General features: G+C 30.2%; 1 protein-coding gene across 5 annotated transcripts in view; it reads left to right on the forward strand.

Annotated features, from left to right (window-relative positions):
- shaker (Potassium voltage-gated channel protein Shaker) overlaps nt 1-15,673 on the forward strand; it is a 92,169-nt gene that overhangs the window by 36,140 nt on the left and 40,356 nt on the right. For 3 of the 5 annotated variants that reach the window (XR_004690120.1, XM_035079869.1, XM_035079867.1), the window contains exons 1-2: nt 10,257-10,356; nt 10,425-10,856. The exons of 1 other annotated variant lie outside the window; for it this stretch is intronic. Coding sequence is in view for 3 of the 4 variants with exons in the window: in XM_035079869.1 (XP_034935760.1) it covers nt 10,468-10,856 (389 nt within the window). In the remaining variant the exon portion in view is untranslated. Of the gene's footprint in view, nt 1-9,442; nt 9,551-10,256; nt 10,357-10,424; nt 10,857-15,673 lie in introns of those variants that run through there. One more of the 5 variants, XM_035079868.1, reaches the window with a different exon arrangement.

Genomic DNA, 15,673 nt, shown 5'->3' on the forward strand with positions numbered 1-15,673 from the left:
CTGCTATTCTAGAGATAAAATGAGTCGAAAAACTAGGCCGTTTACCTTAGCTATTTTTTGTTGTATATTTAGTGTTTTATAGTTGAAATAAAAAATTTTCACATAATACATAAGTTTTCTGTTTGCAGAGGAAATATTTTCTCATAAAATACAGAAAAAAATGCAATTTTTCAGTTTATAAATATTCATCATCGCTTGCATAAATAAACAAAAAATATGGAATTTCTAACAGTCATTTAAAATGAGAAATTAATCCCAGGTGGAGTGAATTGAGTTGCAAAATGAAGTAAAATTTGAACTTGAATGAGTGAATAACCGCGATGGAGGTAACGGATAAAATTAAAATTTAATACTTGACTGTCACGTTCACGTAGTAGAATTTGGAGAATTATTCCGCATGAAAAATTCTTTGGTCACGGATGTGCCATCTGGTAGCTTTCGCTTTACACCAGCAGAAGTATAAAGGGATATAAAGAGAAGTAGTTTGAGGTATGCAGTATAGGGTAACACGGTGCGCGTGACTGTGAAACAGTTATACAGCCGAGTTCACAAATTCGAGCGGACATCGCGGCTGTGTAATAACTATGCAATTCAGAGAATAGGGAACACAAAGTGTCAGGTATTCACAGAATCGTTCGATCAACGCCGAGCTACAAACTTGAGCATGGCAGCACGTGGTACGAACTTCCGCGGTAAAGCTTTACATCGACAAGTAGAGGCGCATAGTGGTGGCCCCTCGTAGCTTATTCGACGTTCTCTTGGTTCGTTGCTGATTTCCCACCACATCTATGACGTCAAGACGCATTGCGACATAGTTGCTGCTCTCTTATACCACGCAAAAGCGCGGTCACGGAAGCTTCACTGTCGTCGTTGTCATCGTCACGATGACTAACTATAAACTTTTCACTTAAGGAGAGAGGACGGCCGCGCAAAACATCGTTATTGTTCAAACCCTCTGCCAGTAAACAACTTGAAGACTGCATGCTTCACTTGTATTTTACAAAAGAAAATTCACTGGAATATTTGAAACTTTTTATGCTAAGATCATAAGGAAAACTTCAACAGCGAAATCATTATATCAAAACTTTTCAACTGAAATTATAAATACTTCTTCAACTTTTGAAAAAATTCTATCTCTTTTAATGTAAATTTATGCAATAAATTTCAACTTTACATCGTTCTAATCACATCAAATATTTATTGATCATCATGAAAAAAATTATCAGTAATTTTTTTTATCATAAATTATTTATTTTTATCGAGGCTATTTAGCCCACTATTGTCGCTTCACTGTCAGCATAATAACCTCGATAAATATAAATAATTTATCGCAAACCAAATATATATAGTTTATAATTTTTATCTATACTGAAAAATCGATAAACAATACATAAAAATGTTAATATTTGTAGTCTGATGGATAAATAAAGGACTGTTCATTTTATTTAAGAGTGTCATCGAAATATTCTGATTAATGTGTATCAATTTAGATCGTAAAAACACTAATCAGATTGCCTTTAATAGCTTTGGTGTAATAAGTGATTAATAGTTTATATAGATATAATCGATATTGGTAATCAAAGATGAGTGTACTTCAGTAACTATTATTATACTCTATTGTGATTAAATTATTGAATATACAAGGTCTAATAATCACTCTTGTAATTGACCAGTCCTCAGTATTACCAGTTCCAACATGCTTCTAAAATTGATCTCATCCCTCGAAGATATTTCCCCTGATAATATCTCTGTTGACTCAGCACTTCGTCTCTTTAGGCATGCGAATTATTTAAGAGTTACGTATCTCTGCAGGGCATCAGCTTTCTACAGGATCTCTCGATAAATTAAGCCTCATAATGCATTCTAAATATTTCTTCAAATCACAGTATTTAACAACTTAGCAAAATATTCTTCATTTTAAATTCAAATAAACATAAAAATAAAACTAGTGCATCTTGAACGCATGCGCACATTAAGGATTATTTCAAATATTTTTGTTGAATAATTTATCTAATATTAAAATCATAATGTATATTTATTCATGTTCAGATTAATGATATGATTTTCAAATAATATAAACTTTAATGATAACATTTTTATTGTGAAAAATTAATCAAAGAATATACATTTAAAAGTAGATTTATTTCTGGATGTGTCAAGTTGTGACACATTTTTTTCTATAGCTACTTAAATTTTCTACTGATGTCATTAAAAAAAAAAAAGTTTTATTACATGAAATATTATTTTTTATTATCCCATTTTTCTTTTCAATTTATTTTTTGCCAAATAAAATTTTTTTTCAATCATAGAAAGTTTACAAACTCGTAAAATTCGCGATTCAGAGAAACTTTCCACCACATGGATTGTTTGCCAAATAATTGACTCAAGTAATTTTGCAAAACAGGTTTCTATGAGCAATATAAAATTATTATAAAATTTTATTTCTATTTTTTTCAATATTATTGATTGTTCAATTATATGAGATGTGGAAAACTCCATATAGGTTGGTTTAGTTGTTTTTTGTTTTTAAAACAATTATGATAATTCTTTCTCAAGAAAATATTGCTTTACTTCGTACCTTGAAAATACAAAGAAATTGCTTGGAAACTAAGGATGAATTTATTGCCTCAGTGGACTCTAATGGTACAAGGAACATAAATGAAAAACTCAATGCTGCCATCCTTTCCAATGTTCTTCCTAGACAAACAAGAGCTTCTAAAAATTTTAGCCAACTTACAGAAGAAATCGATTTTGAGTTTGACAGGAGTCGAGAATAGAATATCTGACTAGAGGTCAGGATTTAATGATTAATACCATAATCTTCATTCTATAAATCCTACATATCTGGAATTTCTTTCATTTTCGTCCTATATTAGACAATAAATTGAAAGATTCTCTATACACTAAAATTTTTAGAAGAGAAAATTGTTAAATCAGTTTAACACTCATTAGTTGTTAAATCCATCTTTGCGGACTTTTTCACCTCATTTAAGTTTTCAATCCTGGATCTTCGTTTCACTTCTCCACTATAAATTCTAAATTCCTTGACTTTATACTGCAATCTTTATTTACATTTTCTTATCTTTGCTTCACCCGAGATAAATGCTGAAAATATTTAATTTTGAAAGATCCTCTTATTAAAACAGTTTTATGATAATAGTTGTATGCCCTTGTAAGAAAAGAAGGATTATTTTATGTGATACAAATTTCAGTGTTTCTATTATTACTTTGCGAATCATTAGAATTATATTATTTAAAATGAAGTTAAAGTGTGCTCTAATTATTTAAAAAAAAATTAGCAGTAAACTTAATTTATTCATTACGTGTTTGAATAAATATCACCTTTCTTCTTTCTGTAGCATATCATTTCTTTAATTATCGTTGTGTTATGATAACACAAATAAGAATAACATTGAAATTTTGATAAATTTTCTCTAGCTAACTTGAATGTAGATATTTTTTTAATTAAATTGTAAACATGAAAATAGTAATCTATATGTTTATAAAATTAATAATACAAGAATTCTCTCAAGTTGCATAAATTTTATGATACTTGAACGAAAGAGGAATCTTTTTAGTATTCACTACAGTGTTATATCCACATCCTGAAACGTCAGTAATTCTCTTGGCAGTAGGATATCACAAAGTCTCCTTTAAGCAGAACTTTCACCACTAGTATAAACTACCATGATCAGTAATAAAAAGTCTCACGTGGGTACCTTTGACTCATTTACTCTTTTAGTAAAAGAGAATTTTTGTCATAATAAAAAATTATATCATTTTTATAATAATGTTGAAACAAAAATACTCTTTTAAAGCTCTTTTAATTTTAATTGCTAATAAACTTTTGGAGAATTTAGTCGAATTATTCATTATAATTCACTGTTGTACTTTAGTTATAGTAATAAAATTTTGGTAAAGCTCTACAAAACCCTAACGACCCAACTAAATATAAAGTTGGAAACTGCTTAAAATTTTTGCGACAAATCTAGGTCTTTTCGGTTAGAAAAACCTGTGAGTTAAAATGTTTTGCGGTGAATTTGATGAAAAGGAACTCCTCTAAAGTTCTGACTTCTTCAATAATACTGACGTATTGTAAAGTTCTATAGTTTTTAGAAAAAACTTATAAACTGAAAAAAAAATTTAATCACTGAAAAAAACATTTCCTTGTCGTGACGATATTCATTTTTAGCGTAAGACTTAAACTGAAGGTTCGATATTGTAAACAAACGATTAGTTACTTTAGAAAAAAAATTTCGCGTTAAGGACATAATGACAATGAAGACGGAAGTAAAAAAAGACATAACTTTATTTATTCACTTCAAACATTTAATTCAAATATTAAATTAATTTAAATCATGCTAGATTGAAAATAATTCAATTTCACATTATTAAAGAAGGCATGATTCTTGTAGATTTATATTATCATGTTGATACTCTTCAATAAGGAAAATTTTGAATTCTACATTCTTTGATAAAAACACGTATATGTATATTTAGTTCACACACATTGACACAGTTTACACGTGTAGTAATATATGCGGTAAAATATCAAATATTTTCTCTCTATCGAAAAACAACTAAATGTTTCTGAAAAATAAAAAAAACATCAAATAAAGTACATGTAATGATATATTTTTCGGGTATTAAGTTATGATTTTTTTCGTTTAAATGCTCTCATTTCTACACCACTTTTGAGGTAGAATACTAAGCGCGATTTTTTAAATGGCCCAGTAGTCCAAATCTGTAAGTTGTCATTCAATGACTTGTAGCTGAAACTCAAAAATAATTGAATTAAACTTGAAATAAAATTAAATTATAACTGATTAATAATGGTTAAATAGCTACCTTAGATTAAAGCACCTTCTTCCTCGACATGAGCCATTAAATATCATTCATTACTAAAAATTTTTAAATATTAAACTATAGCTCTTCAGCATTACTACAGTATCGTTGAACACACGTATTGTTCAACCCCACGGAAGAACCACAGTTCTAGCCCCCTAAGAATACGTATTCTTCCGACAAAAATACGTTTTCTTACAAAAGAAATAGGCGTCAGAATGAAATTTTGGTTTCCCGTAGTGATTACACTTTTTTTTCAGTGTAGGTTCTTACTTTTCAAATCGTTTGTTCTTAATAGAATCAGAACGTTCTAAATGTTTATATAGCATTTTATGAGCATATTCTTGTATTCGTGTATTTTACGAAGAGAGTAATAAAAAATTTAACACCGACTATAATTTATGGTTCTCGTTACGACTTTGCTTGATCGAGTAAATTATTTCAGAGAAACAAAAAAATTTAGTCATCAAACTTACTCAGGACCAGGAAATTGCTTCTATATATTTAGTGAATCGACATCGTTTATCTGAGTAAAAGTATTTGTAATAGTTTTATTTTCTTCATTTTGTATCAATTTATTTATTTATCCTTCACATTTAGAATCTGATAATATTTGCTCGTGATATTTAGTTCAGTACACTTACAAAATGATATATTACCTAGTGCAGACTTTAGAGTTTCCCGGTTCAGACCAATAAAAACCAGTTGTTTAAATTATATATACCACGTTACAAGTATTATATAGTGATATTTGGCTATATTATTGACTTATATTATCTCGGAGCAAAAAGTAGTTTATTCCTCTATTCCCAGGCCAGCTATTACCTCTGTTTCGAAAATATACACCGTACCCGCCCACTGGGAACTGAAATAATTCAGGAATGAGCGAAAATTATACCAGGCCCGAACCTTTCCTGAATTAGCTGTTCTAATTATTTGAAAGAAAAAATCATTTTCGATAATGCTATATTGACAAAAAAAAATATTCTTTTTGTCACTGAAAATTATTTTTTATTTTTCAACAAAGTGCCTTGAGGGATTAAACTTTTTTCTGTAGTTTTTTTTATTCAACAGAATATTAAAAGCTGGGTATTTAGTAGTTATAAATACACCAGTGACTTTACAAATGCATCGACAACAAGTATAGCTAGCTAAGATACTTTTCATTTTATAAAATTCAGTTTAAAATTGTTGCTTTACCAACACAGTAAACATAATGGTTGAAAACTTTGTGTCAATTTATGTTTCACACTTGTGAATTAATTCATTTAAAAATTGAAGATTTTTTTTATAAAATATAAAAAAAGTACTCACAAATTTTTGAAGTAAAATGTAATAAGTAAATTTTATTTTAAAATATTGTTTAAAGCATGAAATAGTTCAACAATGGACATAGTTGAAGTTGAAGAAGTGAATAAAATGGTTTGCCTTCCAGGGAACGTGATTAGAATTGTAAAAATAAATTCAATTTACCGATTTATGAAATAATAAAAGTTGAGTAGAATGTGACCGTTTTACGAAATTAAATTCAAATATTGATAAAAATTTTCTAACGAATGTGTATATGATTAAATATATTGTGTTTGATGTTGACTAAACTTATCAGATAATATTTACATTTCAATAAACAGACATTATGTCTATTGTGTATATCATATCATAATCGATAATTTATCATAAATCAACAATGCATGCTGGAATGAGAAGTGCATTTATCGGTGCTGCCAGAAGCGCTGTACCAGTTGACAGAGTTCTAATGCAACCCAGCAGCATCCGAAGGTACGAGGAGGTAATGTCTATATCGAGAATATTTTACACTCAAAACATCCCTTCAGATAAATTTGATTAAAATTCAAATTCTGTATTCAAGCAAAATTCCAACATCTTAAAATCACTTAAAAAGATGCTTGATAATTTTATTTAAATTTACTTCAATTATAATTATTATTTCAACAAGAAATACCTATCATCTTAGATTATATTCTACATTCAATTAAATATTTAACAGGCTATTATTTTTAGAATGAAGAAGCAAGTATTTTACTATCTTAATAATCATGCCAATCTTCTATCTCTTACTATGCAGACTGAATGAATTTACTTATAATCATCCTCATATATTATTTTCCATTTTCTTTGTGGATAAAATATTTGGCCAATTTATTACAAGTGTCATCGTAAGTAACATCAAGTGTTGCAAAGTGCCCTGTCAGGTGTTGATAAAAACTTAACATAAATGTTTGCCAGACAGTCTAGTAGGAAATGGAAAATCTGTGCCATCTAGTGAGCCAGCAAGTAGTCAAGGACAATATTGTGTTAGACAGGAATATCTTCAGTAGTATTCTAGCTTAGAAACTCTACTTTTTCATACAAAAAATTTGCCGGCAACACATCTGCACAAAAGCTCTACTTTTATCGCAATAGGATAACGTAGAGAAGTTTTCTAGTTTATTCTAGTTTCCAGAGCAGCTGGACTCTTATCATCCAACAGCATTGTCAGTTCACGTTTATTCGATCTGCACATGATAATGATATTTATTTTTACTGGCTCATGGATACTATCTAGAAATATTATAAATTGATTGATTTTTGTGTATTGCAAATATAATAATAAAAATAAGTTGACTCTTTCTGAAACAAATCAATTTAAATCGCATGCTTTGCGTTTTCACACAAATGTCCTAGTCCTGAAAGTATTTTACTTATGAAGAAAAAAATTGTTATTGTCAGTTCATTCAAACTATTCAATATTTACAAAGTCTTTTTTAATGTTTCTAAGTAATTTTACCTAATAACTGAAATAAGTTCTTCTATAATAGTTGGAAATTGCAAAAAATTTGTTCTTCTTTTTTAACTTCATGAATTTACTTCCCAGGTCATTCCGTAAATAGAAACTCGATAATTAATTTTAATTGGAAAATTCGTAAAAGCTTAACTGAGTTACAAGATTAAATGATTTCAAACTTGATAAAAATTTGAGTTATTTTTACTAATTGATGTCTTTTAAAATAAAATCAGTCAATAATTTTACTTTAATACCAATTCAAACCAGTTATGATAAATTGATATTTGTAATATAAGAAAAAAATGTAATTGAACTTAAAATCCTTAATAAAATATTCATTTCAAAGAATCTTAAAGTTTGATTGAGAAAGCAAGAATAGCATAGTATCGATTTCTGCTTATCAGTAAAGTGGACGTTGATTGATCTAAAAATACTAGAAACAATAGCAATTACGCTGATAATGAATAACTTTCTTTCTAAAGAATTAATATACTTTTATTTTTCACAAATATTAATAACATTAAATAAAATAACATCCTTGACAATTTAAACAATTTAAGATTCACCTATGGTCATGAGAACAAACAATTTTCATGATGTAAACTATTTAGTTTGTAACACAGAACTTTATATAAAATTTAAACAAATAACTATAATGGAATGCAGGTAAATCTTGTTTATTAGACGCGTTGGTGACCTGGGTCACGAGTTTAAATGCAGCCTGCAGGCAGTTATGAAAGTTGGTACATGTTTTAACTAACGATAACTGTATAGCTCGAGCATGCTTTACGTGTATTATTAACATAAAAAGTCTTATTAATAATTCATATATTTATACTTATGTGGTGATAATGTTGATATTTGTCCGAGTAAATCAACATTTATGCTATTGATTAATCGCTAACTCCTATTAAATAATAAAAAAAAAATGCAAGTAGATAAGAAAATCTCAAAAATAGAAATAAATTACTACATTAATAATACACTAAATTTTTGGAGTCATATATTTGTAATAAATAATGATATGGATACGTTTGCATAATGATTAATGATACGTATACATAAATCTTCAAAGCACAATAGAGTTAGTGTATTTATTATTTATTGATAATACAAAGTCGTTGTTAGCTTGTGATGTAGATAGGTCAAAATACTAGGCCAATATGTGGTGTACTAGCATATAGACTTCAAATGAGTCGTTTATTTGTTCTAACTTTACCCATGCCGGCGTGCAACATGCTTTTACTACTTACACACGGTACTCGGCATACATCCCGCGACCTAGTAGTATAACCCAACCACGATCTGGCGTGACTACAATGTGACTTTTGCAACGATTGGTAGTGGTATGAAGCAAATGTACACGCAACATTGAAAGAGTGTGTGAGTGAGAGTGAAAGAATCACTCACGGGATCGCGTTGCAGTAGGTTATAAGCACATAAAATAAAAGAAGTGAAACATGAGTGAGGGCGCGAGTTCAGTGTGATTGTGAGTTGCCGTTGATGGTGGTAGACCCGCAGTATCATAAGTTAGAGGGTGCGGTTCGGTTTACAGTCAGTTATACCAACGCCGTGATCCGTTTCACAACTGTCAACTACATCATTTAGTTAAGCTCATTTTTTCCTTCACTTTAATTGGTTAGTTTTCTTGTAATCATTGTGCTCTTGATCGTAAAACCAACCCGCCTGTGTTTTAAATTAGCCGACAGCAAGCACGACGACATCTGTGAGATACTTCCGGAATTTTCGCTATTTCGTAATATCAGAAGGGTTGTATCAAGCGCGGTCGGTTCACTGAGAATCTCCAGGAATTCTCCGTGGTGACCATTCAACCTCAACATTCCTTGCATTGTCGTCGATCGACATTTCGTCGACGTCGAACACCTCTGAGACTTCAGGAAATCATCTTCCTAAGATAGAGTAAACATCATAATCAATACCTATATCATTATAATCTTCTTTTTTCATAATTCTTTTAATTTACTTACTTAATTGGATCTAATTTCTTTTTGTTCATGGGAGATTCTGTTAACATAAAATATGTATAATGTCTTTATCTTGAAAAAGAGTAAATTTATACTGGCATTTGTGTAATTACTATCGATTTATTTTTATCTTCGGCTGCAATCTTTCAACAAGGCATTGATAATTAAAATGATTGGAATCAAAGCACTTTTAATTTAATCGGGGTCAGTATGTCAACAAAATTGTAGATTCGGTTGGAGCTTTATATTGACCGATTCGTCACTATAGACAAGATTTCCATAAATTTATAAATCACAAGTGCACTCTAACATTTTATAATCAAAGTTTTAGTTGGTAGACTTATTGTAAATTCGTTCAATAATGAATGCTTTCAAATAGTGGTATAGCAAAAATGTTTTAATAGCATTATTATTTTATTTTTATCTATTTGTTATATCGATAACCATTAGAGACTAGAGTAAAATCTAAAATCAATGAGTGAATGCTTAATTGGAGATGAAAAAATGGATAGTTGTATGAGTTGAAAGAAAAAAAAAAATAGAGGTAGTTGGAGAACAATTATTAGCAATGGTAGTGGGGCAAATGGTTAGCAAGGGGTAAGTAGAAAGGTACATACAGCGCAGACGGTACGGGTGAACGACAGATGTGGATCGAGAGAGTGCATGAGAGTGAGGGCGCTCCTAGTGCAATCGTCGGTAGTTGACAGTGAGAATACAGTACTCGGTGTAAATAATGGAAAGGTGGGAAATGCGAAGAGGTAAGCGTTACTTAGGGGTAAAAATAAAAGAAATATATCTCCGGTGTACAGATAGGCGAGAAACAAAAACAACGGGCGGCAACCATCGAGTTGAATGGGTGGGTCGGGCATCGAACAGGCGACGAGGCACAAGCTGAACGCGGTGCCACACCACGTCGGTTACGGGGATTACGTCCTCGTTATCGGCGAGCCACCCGCTGCTGTGTGCCGCTGTTACCAACCAAATCATCATACGCCACCTGGTACGTTTTTGCTGCCGTCACCACCACTCGGTCATCTCAACGTCGATACTCAATTTATCGAGAATATCAATCTCGATACTATCAATAACAATTATCAACACGCTGATAATAGTGCTAAACTTGACGCGAACGACAACACCAAGACCGCCATGTCTTCACCACCTCGACATCGTCGAGGTTTCGATACTAATGACGTCACTGGCGGCGACTTTCGTCGTTATCGCCGGGTTAAAAAGCGACGGTGAGTTTTATTTTCTTCATTTATGCAACTGAGATCATATGCTCATTAAGCCGTTATTATGTTTGAATGTCGCGTTATGTAAGCACATATTCAGACATCAACTTTTTTAAGTCCAAGGATAAGTTGATGACTTTTCATTAAATTCATTTTGAATAAATGTAAAGAAAAACAACATCGGCTTGTCCTTTTTTCAAGTGACTATGCAATATCAAACGTGTCTTTATATACTAAATGCACGAATGTTCACAGAGACTTAATGTATACCCATCGAGACTGTGAAGGTTGGGCACACTAACCACCTTGATTTGATACATCTCTAGCACGAGCACTTGTTACACATGCTTGCGGTGTTAATATTGGATCGCTTTTTGATCGTTGATTGACTCAGCATCATTGAATACATCACACGTCGCTTCTACTCCTTGACGTCACTGTCACCAATTGCTCCGCTTAACTTTATGATTATATGAGCTTCAAGTACATGTGGCGGATTTGATGGAAGCAGTTGATCAATTGATTGATCTATTTTTCTATGTTCCAATCATTGACAATATTTTCAACCTTTTATTGTACATTTTATTTTTTATGTGCGATACAAATGATTGAAATAAGCGATTGCACTATATGTAAAAATGTTATTTACAGTATGAAAGCTTTAATCTAATAATTATGTAAATAAATAATAATCATAGAATTGTAATGATAAGGAATAATTAAGTTAAGTCATTTATTTTAAGGATCAGTACATAGTCAATGTAAGACATATTATAAAAGTTAGAGAGTTTATGAAATATTGTGCATATTTAATGTCATAAAACAGAAGAAAATGAGGAATTTTATTGAATACAAGTAATCGAGTTTTCTATTTATATCTCCATACATTTTGGCGTGATAATAAAAAGCTTTATGCATTTAGATGGAAGTAAGAAGTAGATGGTGAATAAGGTTATTCTACAACCTATTAGTTCTCTTCAATTCACATGATTTATTTAGTTATTTATTTACTTTATTCTTTTACTTTAATCATACTTAACTTGATATAAAGGTATTGGAAAAATATCGTTTTTGTCAATGAAAAATTTTCGTTCTTGACAATCACTTTTTTAATCATCTTTAACTTTCATTCTTGGAATCCTCTTACTCATTCTTCTTGCATATCTTGATCGTCTTGATTTACTTGAAAAAGAAGGATCGTTCTTAAATTAAATGTCGAATTAAAGTAGGTACTTACTCATTTATCCTAACAATAACTACTGTGAGAAGAATTTAATTGAATAAAAATTCAAATAAATGGGAATACTTTAAAGCTCTTTATTTAAAAAATATTTACAAATAAAATAAAGGAAAGCCCATCGATTTAACATTACACAACTATTTGTCTTAAAAAGAACTTAGAAGCTTAAAATATTTTAATAGAATCCTTTACTACAATACAGTAAAGTACTCTTTTACTTGATTAGGTGTAAGAAACGAAGCCATCGAAATTCAACATTAAAAATATATGCAGTTAACAAATTTAATTTTAATATCATTTATTTCATTTGAATATTTCATGCTTTTTTTTTTAAATTCATCAAAGTTGAACTCAGGTAAAAACTTTTTTATCACGAGGGATATTTTTGTAATTTCCATTATTCATTCGTAAATAATGAGAATGTAAAATAACTTAAGAAACATCAATTGTTGGGAGATTAGATTTATTGAAACCTTCTCTGAAACCTTTCAAATGTTCTTTTTTTTCTATTTTACTGTCGGAGTTTTATGCAGAGTTAGACAAAGATGAAGTACATCACATTACTAGTGATTATTTAACAGTAAATGTCAAATAGTGTGTTACAATACAAAATGTGACAAGTCAAACCAGTTGGTTCTTGAAGCAGAGTTAGAAATAAAATGTCTTTAGAAATATTTATTAAATTTTTTAATGTGTTGCTACTTTTTTTTTCTTTTAAAAAGTGATTAATCATAATGAGAAAGTGTTATGAGTTCATATCGCAGTTTAGCAGTAGATACAGTTTTTTTTTTATTTTTTACAAATATTACTTTACGCTTTTTTAATATTTGTGAAACTTGTATACCACATTCTGTTATATTAACATTTGTATTCATCACTGTTATATATTTGTAAGTTTCTTGACAATAATTATTTCTATAAATATTATTGTATTTTTAAATTGAAAATGGTGTTGTGCGTAAAGAATCCTCGAGCCTTATTATTTGAAATAAATAAATAAATAGAGAAGAAGCACTCAATGCATGTGTCTGATAAATCATTTAATTATTCGATTACTGTCAAGACTAGTGAGTGTATAATGAACAGGTTATTGATATGGTACAATCATGAGCATTCATGTTTAATTAATGATAAGTATAATCTATTGGCATAAACTAATTAGAAGCGATCGTTCTAGCATAAATTTGTAGGTATTAAATGGATACATGGTCAATTTTCGGTCAAGATTTGAGCAATATTCAAGGTTTAAGTGGAAACATGAGAGGAAGACAAAGAGAGTATGTGGGTGGATGTGAAATTGATAGAGTGAGAGAGAAAGAAAGGGTGAGAAATGAGATCATTATGGGAGCTGCCGAGTAATATCCAATCTTTGAAGAAGGTGTTGTCTGAAAGAAGGAAATCTTAATCCTGATTAAATCATCTTATTAAATTAAATTATTATCATTATTACTATGCTAAAGAAAGTTCTCCATAAATAACTTCTAAAATGACAGAAAATTATTGGAAATAATTATTAGATAATTTATTATCATCGTTATTTAAAACTACCAAGAACATTCTTATAATAAATCATATTGGTGCTTGAATTTTTTTTTATTTTGGAAAGACTTATTTGCATTGTAACAAACTTAGAACTAAGTAAACAGCTTACAATTGATTAAAATGTGACATAAATAATAGTGGCCCGAGGATGAATATACGTACAATAGAAGCTCGTTATAGAGTTGTATTTTAAAATCTATATTCTTGAAATAAGAAAATGTAGAAAAGTTTTGACATATTTTGTTCCAAAGTTAAACTTATTAAGTATAAAATTAAACGACTTACGGGCTTAACTTATTTAATTAAATTTGAACTTATCGTGGTGTCACTTGGCAGCTCCTACCGGCAAAGTGGAAACTGGAGAGGATGTGGAAGTGGATCACCAAATTATGCTTAGCATACGTGATCCTACCGAGGGACGCTGGATCATGCCAGCAGCCTTATTTGAGGCCTAAGAAGCGGTGAAAATACAACATAGTACAAGCGTAATAACTTTAAACACCATATCCTGTTGTAGTAGCTTATTGATAATGATGACTCTTACACTTTACGCATATCCAAAATTCTCTGAGAAATATGTACTTATTCAATACAGATTCATTGTCTTAATGTAGTAAATTAGAGTAATTAGTTTCTCATTTCAGGACTCGAAGTATTTTTAAAAAATTAAACATAAAATATCATAGTAGTAATTATGTAAAGTGATTAATTGAAGTGAAAATGTATGCATGAACTTGCATTACCTTTTTTTTACGAATTAACAGTGGAAATTTATCATTGAAAATTTATGAATGAGCTTTACTAGTTTTTCCAGCTGAGTGTAATTTTTTATAGGTTGATAACGTAGATGTGGCAGAGCCGTATTGCTATCATAGTTTGTTGCTGAATCTAAAAAAGCTACTTCTAAAGCTCTCGTGCTTTCAGTCTTAATTGGTATCCAGTAGATGGCGTCAGCGTATTGTGTTAATTATCGTTTTACCAACAAGTTAAGGGTGAGTTTAAGCAATTCATCCTTAATATGACTGAAATATGACATTCTTTAAACAAGTCTTGATGCGTTGAAATACCGTTGAATGAGTCCATTCGAAGATGTGTCTTATTATCTTAATTAATTGTTCTTCTGATTATTTACTACAGCTATTTTTAATAAATGTTTTACCACTAAGCAGTCGAAAACACAGTTGCTTGCAGTAGGGGCTGCGGCGCCGGCCTGGGATTTAGAAAACTAGGTCGTGACGTAATTCTCGTGATTGTTAAACTAGGGCATATCGATAGGACACTGCGCGCACGTGAGAGACACTACAGACCATAATGGACAAAACACATTACGCGCATTGTGATTTTTATACAAATAATCATGCATATTTTAAATTACATCCTTTGTCTTATCTTTAGCCGTGCTCATTTTGCCGAAACATTATGATAAGTCAACACATTAACATAAAAGGCTAAAATTATTTTCAAAAAAAAAGAGCAAAACATTCATTAGCAAAATGATATTTTTTTTTCTTAAGTTGTTTTTATTTGAAATAAACTTTTTATTAAAGACAGCGTTAGCACTTTACCGAGAAATTACTGAAACATTCTCTTTCCTTTGTGAAGAAAAGTATAACCTCAAGTATATAAAACATTGTTGTTGAATAAATGAATACTTTTACACTCCAGAAATCAATGCTGTATTTAAAAGAAGGAAAGCTGATTAATTTTTATAGAAAATATTTTTTTTTAAAACCCTTGTTTTTTTATTTATCGTCATCGTCACTATTCATATTTCAATGCTTTCCAGAAAAGACCAGCATTATTGTATCGAGTCTCCGCAATAGAATATCGATATCAGATAATATCTTTAAAATATTCTTATCACGTTCTAAAGCGCAGACTCCTATCTTACCTGATTTACGACTAGACGAAATTTTTGGGTAGGCAATTTTAAATTTAAGAAGATCCAGTAAGAATCACTCGACAAAGACGAAGTAGCTGGAAAATATAACTTTTAGATATATTTTCATCTATGTCTATGGAAATCATATTAAACTTCGAT

This window comes from Chelonus insularis, unplaced genomic scaffold (assembly GCF_013357705.1).
Source record: "Chelonus insularis isolate UGA/USDA-ARS -01 unplaced genomic scaffold, ASM1335770v1 contig_25_pilon, whole genome shotgun sequence".
Classification (NCBI taxonomy): Eukaryota; Metazoa; Arthropoda; class Insecta; order Hymenoptera; family Braconidae; genus Chelonus; species Chelonus insularis.